A 15482-nucleotide genomic window follows, 5' to 3' on the forward strand; every position below is an offset into this window, starting at 1 on the left:
GCGGGGGTCGGGGGGCGTGGGCCCACCCGGAGGCGAGGCTATGCGGACCACTGAGCTTCCCCCAGCCGCTCGCTTTGTGGTAATTGCTACCGGCTCAGTATTGACTCCACACATTCTGTGAAGGAGACACTTGCATTTCTCAGTATTGATTGTTTCAACGTCATATCGTAATTCTTCTTAAAGTGTAGGAAGAACGTAACTAAACTTTGTTATTTTAATTTGACCTCGGCCTTCAGCTGACATTTTTTCTATGAATAACTTAAAGATAGAGTCATAATTAATTGGTATCCTTTTAAAATAACCAACATAGGACTTTCTCCTGCCACACAATACAGAATTGCCAGGGACCTTCTGGACATTATTATCCTGAAAAAGCGTCTAGTGGCCGAAGCAGCAACAGTATAAGCAACGGAATTACCAATGACAGGATTGGGATGTAATACGAAGAATATGGTAAACACCCAGCATTCTGCGTTGACATAAATACATGATCATATGGGGCACCCGGCGGGCCCCGCTGGACGAGCCTGCGACTCTTGATCTCGGGGTCACAGGTTCATGGCCCACGTGGCGCCCAGAGCTTACGTTAAAAGAAAAAACCTGATTAAATACCTCAGTGGAGGAAAGAGACCACTCCTCCTCACAGAGGAATTCCAGATACTACATGTAGACTGCCCTCTTCCAGGAGGTGGGCCTTGCTGCCCTCTCCGTGAGTACGGACTGCACGCAGTGCCCGAGCGCACGGACCGGAGGACGGGAAGGGGGCAGTCGAAGCTGCGCCGTGCCGAGGACGAGCAGACAGCACCGGAGCCGGGTGCCAGCTCCCCTTCTCCGCGTGGACGGTGTCGATGTGACGTGAGGAGGCTGGGAGCGCTGTTCTGTGCGCCCCTTCCGCATCTCACGCCACGGCGTCCCTTTAAAAACACAACCCCAGCCTGGTAACACCGAGACCAAAGAAAGCGACGTTGTACAAAATATGTGACCACCGTGTCCCAAAAGTGTCAAGGACCTGAGAAGACAAGGAAAGATTAAGAAGCTGTGATAGACGAGAGATTACTGAGACGTGACAACTAAATACAGTGTGGTGTCCCGATTGGACCCTAGACCAGGGGAAGGACATGAATGGAAAAATCATATGATGTCAACTTCATAGTTTTGGCAGATGTATCATCGTCACAACATAAGAGGTCAACGTTAGGGGAGTTGGGAACGGCTGTATGTGAGTCTCCCTCCATCCTGTGTTCCATACATTTAACATTATGACAAAACAACTACTTTAGTTCTTTTTTAAGAGTACTGTTGTTGAGTGAAGCCGGTCTCAAATAATAACTGAGGAATCCGTAAGCAGGATCCTTGCGGTTTGTGTTGAGCAGGTTTATCGTACGTGTGCGTTGGCATAGAGCGGGCATGCCTGTGCATTAGGCTGATGTGACTGTGAGGAGAATGAGCGAGGGCAGATCGGGGGCGCAGGCAGGAAGGGTTGTCCTTCCTTGTGGGCTGGAGCCAGGTGGCTGACCGGGGCCTGTTTCCTAGCTGGGCACACTGGTCATCGATTGAGCAGATTTGGACTAAGCAAATGGCATAAAGCTGTAACAAGTGTAACAGGTCTCATCATGTTATACATGATGTTTGGGTGGGGGTGAGCTCATTCTTCTTGAACCTCTCTGTTCTTCTGTAGGAGCTGTTAGAGACTTAACAGTCTAGGACCAGCTTGATGCACATGAAGTCATAGTGACTCCACACGTGCGCCGGGCTCTCTGGCCTCGCCTGGTCCTGGAAACCAGTTCCCGTTAATCCGCGTCTGCAGGCAGTAGACATAAGATGGACCTAATGAGGAGGAGAATCACATCCTCTGTCCCTGTTGTGCAGCATTTTCAGCTCATGGCTGACTGCACATGGTCAGTCTGCAACCTGGTTTCAAAAATGGGGGCCGGGGGTCAGCGTGTGGGGTCGGCCGCCCTGGTCCTCATGGAGCAGGGGACGTGCGCCTCCACGCACAAGTACACGCACGCGTGCATACACATAGTTTTCATAGGTTCGATAACTTTTTTGTCTCCCAAGAATATTTTACAGCGGGATGTTCTTTTTGTTTGGAAAAAAAGTATTTCACGGTAAGAGCATAATCGATGGTCGAAGCAAAGTAGACTGTGTTTTGTTTTCTTTTTAACCGAAGAGTGTTTGCCTTGATCAGACTTTTCTGATGGATGACATCGTCTCTACCTGCTGTGTAAAGAAGCCCCCAAAAGTAACGTGGGAACGTGTGTGAAATCTGAAAATTGATCCTGGTGGTTAGTGCAGTTCTGGGTTTTCCAGTGGAATCCCACTTCAGTGGATGATCTGATTGGGGCATTATGAGAACTAGCCTAATTAGAGGGGAAAAACAGACGTTTTAGCTTAAAACTCACCAGCACAGGCTCCGAATCATTCCCTCTGGTAGTGCATTTAACTGGTGAGTCAGATGAGATGTATTGCTTTCAGTAAGTGTATTTCCCACAATTGGAAACAGCTGGTTTTATCACGGACCCAGCTTTTATCTCAGCATTCAGCTTGTTCACTAGAAGCTTCCAGGACTCCTGTGAGCTGTGAACCATAGCAAAGGATCCAGAATTTAATCTGGAAACAAAAAAACTGATCAGAAGCTTTCCAATAGTTGGCTCATACTCTTTCACGATGGGTACCGCCGCGCCCCGCTCCCGGGGGCCCTAACTGGTAAATGATGAAATTTTTTTTTATTTTTTCTTTTACATTTTATTTTTATTTTTGAGAGTCAGAGACAGAGCATGAACAGGGGAGGGCCAAAGAGAGGGGGAGACACAGAATCCGAAGCAGGCTCCAGGCTCTGAGCTAGCTGTCAGCACAGAGCCCGACGCGGGGCTCAAACCCACGAACTGTGAGATCATGACCTGAGCCGAGGTTGGATGCCTAACCGACTGAGCCACCCAGGTGCCCCCTGAGGATTTTATAATATATTCGTTTTGGTGGGAAGGAATTAAATGTTAGAAACTAGTTTTAAATATGTGATTTTAAAATAAATGTATGTTATCTATAAACTGGCTTCAGCAGGGTATCCTTCCAAATCTAGCACAGTTCTTCTGTTTTTCCATAGCTTACCCAAAGATATTTCCAGCCTTGGAGATATCAGACGATCTGCTCACCCAAACCATTCCCTGGTTACTTGAGCCTTCAGTGCTGACCTCCCAACAGAGTGTGACCAGAGTTCATGACTGTGACAGGTTTTGAAAGTTTTCATCCTGGACTGAAGAGAATTTTATCCAGGCCGCTGTCGGTCTCATTCACCGTGTTCCCTTGCTCATTTACATTTGGAAATTCCTTGTGTTTAGCCGAAGATACTCAGGGATTCAGTGAAGTAGTCAGGTTGAATTATTACTCCAGTTTTTTCTTTGTGATACCTTTTTCCCAACACACCCCATGATCGATGGGAATTTTCTCTTTTTATCCTGATATCTCTGCCCACGTGACTGTCTCCTCACACCCAGGCTGTCTGGAAATACAGTATTTCTTTTGTATCTTAGACGGGTTTTAGTTCCTCGCGTGGAGACACTAAGATCTCTTGTGACAGATCAACTTCAGAACAGCTGCTTGGTTTCTGCCCATTTTTGTATATAATGGAAAGATTTCAGGTTTTCATCCCTTTAAATCCAGTTAAGTTCTTTTTTGTCTTCTCAACTTTCTGACATTCTTACCCATGATGTCACTTTATAGTTTTGCTGGAGAAGTACCATCTTTTCCCTCTTTTTGTCTTCTTTGTCAAAGGTGCTTCCCCAAAACTTGTCTTTAGGTTGCTTAAAAGTTCAATGAATAATGAAGAAAAATCCAGAGACTCTACGGTCAAAACCACTTCATGCTTTCCTTGCGTTTCTAGGTTTGTTTTTGATTCTTTAGTCCCTTATTATTTTCCCAGTTTATGATAGCCTCTTTTTTTCCATTTCTCCCCTTGCCAGTAGTTGGTCTGCCTTCTTCCTTACACGAAGACCTCTAGTTTTCCAGCTGAAGAAAGAGAATGTACTTGTAGGAGTCACCTTACATTTATGCTGAAGGCCAAGTTTATTTGGGTATTTCCTTGGTGATTTACCTATAACTTCTGCTTCCTTTATGTGTACAGAATTGCTAAACATACCTCTGAAGCTGCCAGAGATCTGAGCAATGAGACATCAGCAGTGTTTCTGCCCAGGCGTTTTGTGAGTTGTGGAACTCCCACTTGGGTTCTGTTCACTCCTGAGGTGCTGAATTACTTGGCTTCCTGCTTTCCTGACATGAGGAGCGGCGGGGACGCTCAGATCCATAAAGTTGTGTGTATTCTCCATGTGTGCTCTCCCGACGGGGTAGCACATTGGCCTGCGCTGGAGTCCGTCCCAGCCTGTCGCCCTGTAAGGAGCCGAGAGTGTTCACACAGCCCTCCAGGCATTCCCGAAATGCCCGCTGGTGACACGGGAGCAAACACGCTTCGAGTGGTGAAGACGGCCACACAGCAGTCCCTGACCTAGGGAGTCCGGCCACAGCGTGGCTGAAGCCGAGAGTGAGCAGGGCGAGCTGGCAGCTGCGCCCTCCCGTCCCTGCCCAGGGCCGCGCGGTGCCCGGTCGCCTTGCGGGTTCGTCAGGTTTCACCGGTGGAATCCAGAGCACGGCCGTGACCCTGAAGGAGGGTGTTAAGAGTCCATGGATTCGAAGATTCGCTTCCCCGGAGCTTTTCCAGGCTCACAGGTGCCTCCCAGCCCGGGCAGCCATGTCCCCCTGGTACTTCCCGGGTGGAGGTACTTCTCTTGCTAGCGCTTCTCTGTGCGTAGGAATAACGCTGGAGATTCTAAACTGGGTCCGCTTCCTACGTGGGCACAAGGCCCAGTCCTTCTTTCATTTTTATCTTACACACTTGATCTTAGCCAAAAGGCCAAGTAGTGATTCTTTCGTTTTTAATATTAAATAGTTGCCTACACGTCAGTGACATTATTAGGTAATTAAGGTCTAAAAATTTATGATAAACCTAAGGAGCCAATTTATGTATAATAGCATAACGTTTATAAAAACGCTTTCAGTGTCTTATTACCTCACTTTAGAACTCCCATCAGCTGATTTAGAGGGCCTTACCAGCCCAACGTTCAAGTGCGTTTACTTGCCAAGATCTTAAGTCTTCGTTATAGCAGAGCCGGGACTCAAACTCAGGGTGCCTGTGGTGATGCGCTTCATGCAGCGCCACCCCCAGCTGTGCCCAGGACGCCGCCGTAGGCGTTGAGGCCTGGGTGTGCTGGCCTCTGCCACGGACATCCGGTTCTCTCTGGGTTTTCCTGCTCGTCCCCATCACCCTGCTGCCTAACGGCACTTCCGAAACAGTGCGGTTTTGGCAGCGGTGGAGGTGATGTTTGCAAAGCCCACCTGACTCCTGCTGTTAGGCCGGTTTGAGCATCTTTCCCCGCTGCTGACTCTTACACGGAAGCTTCTGTCGTCATCTCCAGTCCTCCTCTCGGCTGCTTTGTATCGTTAGGTGGGTTTCTTCCCGGGTATGCTCATCATCCTGCTGTCCTGTAACCAGCGTTTTTGAGCAGAATAAGCATCTAATCTGATGACTGCGAAGCCCTAGGGATCTGTGTCTCAGGGATGCATTTTTATCCCTCTGAAGTAGGAAGTACTGTTAAGAACATCTCTGCTTTTTATGAACAGGGAAGTCAAACAGACTTTTAAAAATGCAGAGGGAGAGCCGTCCTGCGTGCGGCTCTGTCCCAGCCTCCCTTGAGGCCCAGGACCGGCCGCGGCCCCGCCACGTGCAGGAAGTGAGCGGCGGCTCAGGAGGTAAGTGAGCTAAGCCGCCTCCCTCTCGACTGTTTTGACTTCTCAGGAATTGCTGCCCAGTGCTGCCAGTAACGATCTCCGGGGCTCTGACCCCCTTTCCACCTCCCACTGCTCCTCCGCAGCTCCAGATGCCCCCACAGCAGAAGGTGCCTGTGCCCTCGTGTGCCCTGGGTGGCATCAGGATATCCTGATGATCAAAGGTGCAGTTGACACTTTCATCAAGACTTTCTTTTTTTTTTTTTTTTTTAATTTTTTTAACATTTTATTTATTTTTGATACAGAGAGAGACAGAGCATGAGGCGGGGAGGGGCAGAGAGAGAGAAGGAGACACAGAACTGGAAGCAGGCTCCAGGCCCTGAGCTAGCTGTCAGCACAGGGCCTGACGTGGGGCTCGAACCCACAAACGTGAGATCTGACCTGAGCTGAAGTCGGAGGCTTAGCCAACTGAGCCACCCAGGCGCCCCTCAAGACTTTCTTGAAGATGACCAAGAAATTTGGGGAACATTACCGTGTAGCCTCGAAGCTGCAGACGGAGCTCCCGAACAGACGGCACGAACGCCATCCTCAGTGTGACACCTGCTGACCTCCAGGACCCTCGATAAGCTCCCTAAGGGCAGAGACCTTTATTCCCGCCTCCGCCGTGTCTAGCATAGACACCAGCACATAACTGTACCCGATGAAGTTAGTTTCTGACCAGGAGAGACTTTGGAAACAGTGCTCTCCACCGCTCCTTTCCCTAGCGGTGCATCCGAGACCGCGTGCCCGTCCGTTGGGAGAGCAGCGGTGAGGACAGCCCTCCGGCGCCTCAGGCTTCCCGGCCACTGTTGTCTTCTGTCTTGGCTTTTGTCTACGTCAAAAGTGTCTACCAGCGTATGCATTTTTTGGTACTAGTACTTAATTGAAGTATGTCTTCACTGATGCCTGGGCTCTTTCCTCTTAGATATTTTTATTGGGGGGGCACCTGGCTGGCTCAGTCGGTAGAGGATGAGGCTCCTGATCTCAGGGTTGTGAGTTCGAGCCCCACGTTGGGTATGGGGATCACTTAAAAGTAAAATCCTTATTAAAAAAATTTTTATTGTGGTGTTTAACTCTTTAATGGAAATCTTATCTGAACCACAATCTCAGGTGGATTTATTGTGCTGTCCGTTTTTACAATTCCTTTGTATTTATTTTTAAGATTCAGTGACGAACAGTCTTGCTTCTTGATCAGATCTCAGGTTGGCCGTCACTGCGTTGGGGAAGCTACGAGACTGGTTTTCCAGAATTCTAGCTTGTGCCTCTTGAGCGGGGCGCTGGCCTCGCCTCACCGGGCAGGACCGAAGAGGATTCGCTTGATGGGAGTCATGCTGCCACATCATCAGCACCAAGCCCCTGGGGTATTGTTACCTGTGTCAGGGAAAGGGAGGCACCAGACACGCGCCTCCGGCCGGGAGCGGGCTCTCCCTCAGAGGCGGAGCTTACGGGTCTCATACTCAAGTATTTGATTTCTTTTCTTTCTTAATGTTTATTTTTGAAACAGAAAGACACAGAGCATGAGGCGGGGAGGGGCAGAGAGAGAGAAGGAGAGACAGAACCGGAAGCAGGCTCCAGGCTCTGAGCTAGCCGTCAGCACAGAGCCCACGCGGGGCTCGAACCCACGAACGTGAGATCTGACCTGAGCCGAAGCCGGAGGCCTAACCGACTGAGCCCCCCAGGCGCCCCTCAAGTATTTGATCTCTGGTAGCTTTTGTACTTACCGTTACGCTCACAGCCTTCTATTTGTGACTTCTTTCAAGTGGAAAGTGGACGGTTCAGAGCACCGCTAGTTTTTTAACCCTCGCGATATGGACATTTACTATGTATTCTCACAGCTGGTTTTTTTGGTTCTAAAGGATTCAGTATCAGAACCAAGTATATTGTATTCAGAAGAATAGTCTATCCTGAATAACAGATTTTTCTCTTGAGTAAGAGATGTGTTAAATTATCTGCATCGATAGGGGTTTTGGTTAAAAGTATGTGACTTTTGAAAGGAAATTGAGTTTCTTTGTCTTTATGAGCTCTGAAGTATGTAACCACGGAGCCTGAAGCGAACAGGGCTCACGCACGTTCGCTCTGCTCCCTGGATCAGCTAGTCCGCAGCTCTCCCAGAATGTGCTGCGGAGGGAACACAGTGGTCCGGCTCGGACTCTGTGCTCCGGCCCTGCTCGGGGCGTGCGCGGGCTGGACCTCCTTTCTCACGTCAGCTGTTCCTAATCCGCTGCCTTGTGAATTTTGTCTGTCAGTTCCTCCGGTGAACGTGAATTGGTCATCAGGAACCGGTGTGATTGCCGTCATGGGTGGATGTCTTCCTGACGCGTTGCCTGGTGGCGACGCGCCAGAACGAAGCCTGGGACACGGCTCCCCCGTTACCGCGCCGGGGGGATTGGCGCGGGGAGGCCGCGAGGCTGTGCCGGCAGCGCGCGTTCTGGCCGCTCCGGCTTGACCTCCGCTCCCCGTCCGCTCGCAGGTGGTGTGGCCGCCACTCTAATACTCCAGCCGGGACTTGGAACCGTTCGAAACTGTGCTCGGACTTGAGGTTTGCTACGATTCCTGTCCTTTCCTGTCTCTCCAGGTCCCCCGCCGAGCTCGGAGAAGCCTTCCCAGCGAGCCCCCGAGAGCGCGAGCAGCAGCCCGGCCCGGAAGCGGTCTGCGTCGGAGAGCACCGGCTCCACAGGCAAGTCCCTCTGTCGCCCGCTCCGCCCGCCTCTGCCGAAAGTCGGCTCACCGCCGCTAACGGGCACACCCGGTGCCACCTTGTGCAAGGGCCAGGTGGCTGCAGGCCGCCGTCTCCTCGATCCCGGGGGGCGCTGCCAGACCCGCGCTGGTTTTCAGGCGGTCCAGGTGGCGGAACGCAGAGTGACCGGGCTCAGTAGCGGGCAGAGGGGAAGGAAAGATTTTACGAGTGTGGTTCGGGAGGGACCGGGCGTGCCTCGGCCGCGTGGGCCGGAGCTGCTCTGTGGACTGAGGTCTGTGTGTGTCCGGAAGTGTGTGAGGGAGGCCGCCGTTCCCCAGGCAGTGCTCGGAGAGGCCTCGATGGCCGAGTAAGGGTGAGGTGGAGGGCGTGGCCCCCGGGAAGGGTTGCTTCTGATCTCAACTTCCAACGTGTTTAATGTTGGGGTGTTTTAAATGCACATAACCTCTTCCTGCGGCACCATGTTTGTGTGGCGTTGTACATAGGTTCAAATTATGCTCCTAATTTTTTCTTTCTGATAGTATGTGTGTTTACAAAAACCCAGATGAGAGGGTAACATGTATATGTCTGCCCTCTGCTTTTCTGAGGAGTGGGGAGGAGGAAGTGCTTTTTTATCTGTCCGTGCCATCAGGAGAGACGGGGCGTGGTAGGGTCTTTCCAGGTGGGGGGAGATAGTAAAAGAGGGGCGCCCGGGGGGCTCAGTCAGTTGAGCATCTGACTTCGGCCCCCATCATGATCTCATGATTCCTGAGTTCAAGCCCCACGTGGGGCTCTGTGCTGACAGCTCAGAGCCTGGAGCTGCTTCGGGTTCTGTGTCTTTCTCTCTCTCTGCCCCTCCCCTACTCGTGTTCTCTCTCTCTCTCTCTCTCTCTCTCTCTCTCTCTCTCTTTCAAAAATAAAGAAATCTTAAGAAGAGCCAGCATGGTTAAATGGACTGAATGTGAGGCTGGAAGGCAGGAAGGGAGCCTTCTTAACAACACTGAGGGACCGCTGGAAGTTGTAGGCAAGTGACACGTTACATCTTGGCTTTCTACCCATGGCTTTTGTCTTTTGTTTTGTTTTTAAATGGTTTTTTTTTTTTGAGAGAGAGAGTGAAAGTGAGCATATGCGTGAGCAGATGAGGGGCAGAGAGGCAGGGACAGAATCCCAGGTGGGCTCTGCATGCTCAGCACAGAGCCTGACACGGGGCTCGAACCCACACACTGTGAGATCATGACCTGAACCAAAGTCAGACACTTAACCACCTGAGCCGCCCTGTCCATGTTTTCTGATCAGGAAATCACTTGTGACTTATGGTCAGAAAATCTAATTCCTTTGTTAGTTCAAGGCCACCCTATCAAATCGTATCCGTGTAGTACTTGCTGAATTTATCTTACGATGAAGTTCAACACGTCGGAAGCTTGTTCTTAGCACCGCTGTGCTCCCAGGGGTGCGGCGGCGGCCCCGACTGGACTGTCACTGGGGTTTTGTCCTCAGGGCGCTCTGTGTCCGCACCGCTCCAAGGAGGCTCGTGAACAGCAAGTGAGCTACTTTCGACAATGTGGACCAAGACCAGGGTCTAGCGAACGGCAGCCTGTGGACCGGACGCCACCCCTGGGCTCTTCGAGTGCGGTCCTCAGCTAGGAGTTGTCTTTACATTTTTATTTCCATATTTATTTTTGTTTTTTTATTAGCATTTATTCATTTTTGAGAGATAGAGAACGTGAGAGGTGAGGGATAGAGAGTGATGGAGACAGAATCTACAACAGGCTCCAGGCTCTGAGCTGTCGGCACAAAGCCCGCCATGGGGCTTGAACTCATAGACTTCGAGATCATAACCTGAGCTGAAGTCAGATGCTTAGCTGACTAAGCCACCCAGACACCCTTGTTCTTACATTTTGAAAGGGTAACTTAAAAAAATAAAGGAGAAAGGAATAAAGTATGGATGAGACATCCTAAGTGTCTTTAAAAGCCTAAAATATTTACTACCCAGCTTCTTATGGAGAAAGTTTGCCAACCCCTCAAATGAATGAGGTCTCATGGAGACCCCCGCCAGGAAGAGTCACCATAAATGAAAGAAATACTACCTAGACCCACAGGGCTGGTCTGACCGCGAGACCGTTGCACTCAGGCAGGTACCTACTGAGCGTTGCTGTGGACACAGCCCTGGAGGCGCAGGCGCCTCGGACGCCCGGCTCCCGCCCGCGAGGGTGGCCACCGTCGTCGCTGAAGGCGGGCTGGCTCCTCTCGCAGCGGGGGCGTCCAGCTCGAGCCCTTGGCTCCCGCGGGTCGAGCGGCCGCTCTAGCGGCGTGCTTGGGTCACGCAGGATCTGACAGCTCGCGGCTCCAGCCCCACCCTGGGCTCCACACCGACAGCAAGCCCCGCCCCTGCTCACGTGCGCATGCGTGCTCTCTCCCCCCCTCAAAATACGTAAACCTTTTTTTATTTTTTAATGTTTTATTTATTCTTGATACAGAGAGAGACAGAGCAGGAGAGGGGCCGGGGCAGAGAGAGAGGGAGACCCAGAGTCGGAAGCAGGCTCCAGGCTCTGAGCCAGCTGTCAGCCCAGAGCCCGACGCGGGGCTGGGACCCACGAACGTGAGCTCTGACCTGAGCCGGAGTCGGAGGCCCAACCGACCGAGCCGCCCAGGCGCCCCGCCAAAATACGTAAACCTTTGAAAACAAAACGAAACCACGACACCTAATGCCCGTGTGGCCGGCGCAGGGAGCTGACGGCGGCGTGTCCGGAGAGAGGTGCCGAGCGGTGAGCCGGTGTGTCAGGGGCACTATGTGACTGTGGTTGAAGGCAGGCTATCAAAGTAATGATGGACTGTACCCCTCACGGCATAGGGTTTTTTGTTTGCTTTTCATTTGAAGGAACGGAGACTTTATTGTCGAGGCAGCTGAGCGCCACTAGAGGATCTTGAACAGGAAAGATAAAAGTTATTTCATATATTGTCTAGTCCAAAACTGGATAGATTTTGCAGAAAGTCCCACATTTCAGTGGCTTGACACAAGAAAGTGTTACTTTCTGTCCGTGCCGTGTGAGCGTCACGGCCCTGCGCGGGGCCGCCTTCCTCCCGGACGCTGCCTGACCCGGCCTCCACCTGGAATGTTGCTGGTCTTGGGGACACGGGTGAAGGGCATAAAATGCACTGGCCAGCCCCTGACGTTTCTTCCCGGAACTGCTCCTTCTCCCGTCTCAGTGCCAGCGCAGGTCGCAGGGTTAACCGCTTAGGTCGAGCAGCGTGGGGTCGATGTTATCGAAGGCAGGGCAGCAGATGTGTGGGAACAGTGGCTCGGCCCGACGGGTGCACTTGGGGGCGCGGCGGCAGCGCACGGCAGAGCATGGGACTGAGCTGTGTGGGGAGATGCGTGGACAGGGGCTGCGGGCTGGGAACCGTCCCGGTTGAACAGCGTTGGGACTGGTGAGCTGGAGATGTTATTAATTCGCTGTCGGAAGTGCCGGCTTGTAGTTTGAGCAGCGTCTCTGGTAGAGATGCAGACCGAGCAGCATGCAGTGTAGACTTGAATCTGGCAGCGAGTGAGAATACCCAGCAAGAAAATACCGAGTTGGGAGGATGGCAGGAATGCAGATTTAAGAAACGTTCGCATTCGAGGGAAGCAGAATGTCAGTGATGACATTGTAGAAAAATCAGAGTACGTGTAAAGAAGCCTCTCGTGTCCGATGTCACCAAGAGGTCTAGAAAGATGTGGACAGAAAGTGTTAAATAATTGGGAAGATGACTTTTATGAAACCACTTTGCAGGTGGAGTCAGAGCGGGCCGGTGCCCGAGAAGGTGCTGCGCTCAGGCGGCGCTCGCGGGACGCGGGCTGTCTCCGGCAGGGAGGCAGGAGGCGTGCGAGCGGCCGGCCGGCCTTCTCGGTCCTCAGCCCTGGAAATGCTGCATGTAAAATACGGAGAACATGTCTTAAAACATGGCCAAAATTTGAAATAAGCAGACAGGAAACCAGAAGTGTTCAGAAAGCTTGATTAGGCAGGAATTGGGGGTATTAGCATCAGTGCTGCCTGACATTCGCCGAGTCCTGGTGACGGGGAGCCACGGGGACACACGCAGGTGCAGGGACAGAGGACGAAGCTCAGACTCCAGCAGCGCAGAGGCTCACCTCAGGTTTCCCGGCGTAGACCTGGCGCCCCCCGAAGGTGACATTTACTGGGGTGTCAGCAAGCAGGAACGGAGCCGCCACCGGAGAACTTGGTGGGCGCCCGTTTCAGTTTGGCTCTGGGAGGGGCTAGAGCCGGAGCCCCTTCCTCCCGCCCGCTCACCTCCTGCCTCACGTGGTCTGTGGCGCCCAGAACTAAAGTAATGAACATGCATTGTGTTTTCACAACACAGCCAAATGCAAGTGCACTTCCTGTCGGTAGAAGCCCGTGTGCCTCGGGTCAGTGCGCGCTTGGCCCTGACTGGCCTAGCACCGTCCTCCTCGCCAGGCCGGCAGCCCCGGGAGGGCACCCTCTGTTTGGCAGTCGAAAGGCAAACAGGAGGGCCTCTGGCTGCTCGGTCAGTGGAGCGCGCCACTCTGGATCTCGGGGTTGTGAGGTCAAGCCCCATGTTGGGTGCAGAGATTACTTAAAAATACAACCTTCAGGGGCGCCTGGGTGCCTCAGTCAGTTGAGCGTCTAGCTTTGGCTTGGGTCGTGATCTCATGGTTCGTGTGTTCCAGCCTCCCGTCGGGCTCTGTGCTGACGGCCTGGTGGCTGCCTCAGACCCTGTCTCCCTTTCTCTTCACCCCTCCTCCGTTCATGCTCTGTCTCTCTCTCCCTCCCTCTCAAAAAGAAATAAAAATATATATATTTTTAAATACAATCTTTAAGAAATTAATTAATTAAGAATAAAGGCAAATAGCTCACCAGAACTACGCCCTCACCTTCTAGGCATGCCCCTAGAAACGAGCCCTGCGCAGAGACCCTCTGCGTGGTAACGGAGATGTGCACCCGCCGGCAGGAGACAGCTCTGTGCCAGCCCCTGGGCCGTCCTCACGGGAATCCCAAGGGATAATGCGCCGAAGCACACTAAAGAGTGTGTGACCTTCCTGACCCGTGCGGTCGCGGCTCTGGAAGCTCTTGGCTGCGACCTCAGCGGGATCTGTTGGCGGACGTGACACAGCGCATCGCCGGGCCTCACCTGTCATGTGGAAGCAGGTTCCCAGGGCCGGGCTCAGAATGACCCGGTGCGACGTGCCCTGCCTTGGGAGCCGCCCCGTTCTTCCCTCCGTCGAATTCTCTTTGCCGGAAGCGAGTCCCCGAGGGCAGCTCCAACTCCAGAGGACAGGCCTTGGATCCGGCCACTTAGCGGAGGGTGAAGTCAGAGGCCGCACCAGCTCTGCCAGCACGCAGGCCGTGGCGTTAGGGCCGGAGGCGAGATGCGCTCAGTGCCGAGTGGCCGTGGTCGTACGCAGGGACGCGGGCAGGTTCAAGAGGCCAGTGTTAGGATTTGTGGGGAGAGGAGAGGAGAGAGAATAGATGAGGCCGCCTGACCAAACCCCGGGCCCCTGACCGGTGCTCAGCGTGTGCCGTGTTGAGGCCGGCTCCGTGTGCCCAGGCACTGAGGCGGCGCTCTGGAGGGTCAGGGTGGAAGTGGGGGGTCATGGCTTAGGGTGTGAATAGGAGTTTGAGAAATCTGTGAAACCCGCAGAAGGAGAGGAGCAGAAAAATAAGTTTTATTCAGAAAATAAGAGATCGGGGAGTCATAGGTGCTTTGGGATGAACTGTCAGAGAGAGCGGGGAGACGTGGGTCCAGGAAAGAACCGCTTGTGCCAGAGAGTGACAGGCAGGAACCGGCGCAAGGCAGCGACAGGCAGGGGTCAGTCCTCATTCTGGTGATCGTCAGATAGAAGTGATTCGTATGCAGTTCTGACCACCGAAGCGGTGAGAACAAACATGTTCCCAGTGGGGCAACAACGCGGTGCTGGGTGAGGGCCTCGGTGCTCAGCCTGATGGAGCTGCAGGGAGCGGGGAGAGAAAGTGGGTTGTCAGACGGTGGAGGCCGGAGTTTAAAAAATCACGGCGAGTTTGAAGTATGAAAAATACTGAATGTAAACAGTTCTACTAGATGTTATTTGAAGGAAGTGACTGGTAGCTTGAGGAAACTTCCAGCACGGTCTGGTGACCCGCAGTGTGGAAGGCCGGGGCCACGCGGACGGGAAGTGCCTCCATGGGCTTTGGAAAAGAGTGGCCTGTGATCATTCGTAGGACACGAGGCACCTTGGGAAGTGGCCCCATTCCGTATTTGAGGTTGACAAATCCTGGAACAGCAGCATCTTGGGGGGGCGGGGGGGCTTCTCCTGTGTGGACCGCAGGCGCGTGCTGAGTGCCGGCTGAGGACACCGAGGCCACAAGGAGTAAGAGGAAGGCCACTTATTTTTCTCCTCGTACCGTTGACTATAGAGTTGACATAGAAAGAAGCGAAGCAACTGCTTTCCCCCAAGAAGTTTTACTTGTATCCTTGTACTTACAACATTGCCAGAAAAAGCACCAAACTAGAAACGTCTCGTCTATATTGTAAACATTACATCTTTGTCCGACATTTAACTGTCAGGTCTCCCAACTTAGTGGACCTTCATTTTTGAAGAAATACATGATTCCTTTCTGGCCGCGTCTCAGACCATGAGCAGTACTGTTTCACTCACATGTCAGCAGGGAGGCGGAGGCCAGTGTTGAAGTTGCTGAGACCACGCGATGCGCCTGGTCCAGGAAACCAAACCGTCAGCCTGCCTGGGAGGGAGACGCGAGGGGTGTTGGGATGCGTGATGTTGTTAAGGGCGTTCTTTTCTTCTGTGTAAAGAGCTGTTTAAATGACGAGCTGTGTTCGCTTCTTATCTGCGTGTGATTTGTCCTCTCATTTAGTGAATGGAGTTCCATCTCGAAGTCCAAGAGTGCTCGCTTCTGGGGACGACTGCGTGGACAGTCTGCTGCAGCGGATGGCGGCCCGGGAGGACCCCGCGCCCCTGGAGAAGAGCGCCGAGGCC

General features: G+C 52.6%; 1 protein-coding gene across 1 annotated transcript in view; it reads left to right on the top strand.

Moving 5' to 3' along the window:
* ASH1L (ASH1 like histone lysine methyltransferase) overlaps window positions 1-15482 on the top strand; it is a 136817-nt gene that overhangs the window by 42085 nt on the left and 79250 nt on the right. Inside the window, exons 6-7 of the mRNA XM_029933455.1 lie at window positions 8393-8494; window positions 15361-15482. The exon at window positions 15361-15482 is cut by the window's right edge and continues 593 nt beyond it. Of these exons, the coding sequence (XP_029789315.1) occupies window positions 8393-8494; window positions 15361-15482 (224 nt within the window). The remainder of the gene's footprint in view (window positions 1-8392; window positions 8495-15360) is intronic.

The sequence above is a fragment of the Suricata suricatta genome, chromosome 3 (genome assembly GCF_006229205.1).
Source record: "Suricata suricatta isolate VVHF042 chromosome 3, meerkat_22Aug2017_6uvM2_HiC, whole genome shotgun sequence".
Lineage (NCBI taxonomy): Eukaryota > Metazoa > Chordata > Mammalia > Carnivora > Herpestidae > Suricata > Suricata suricatta.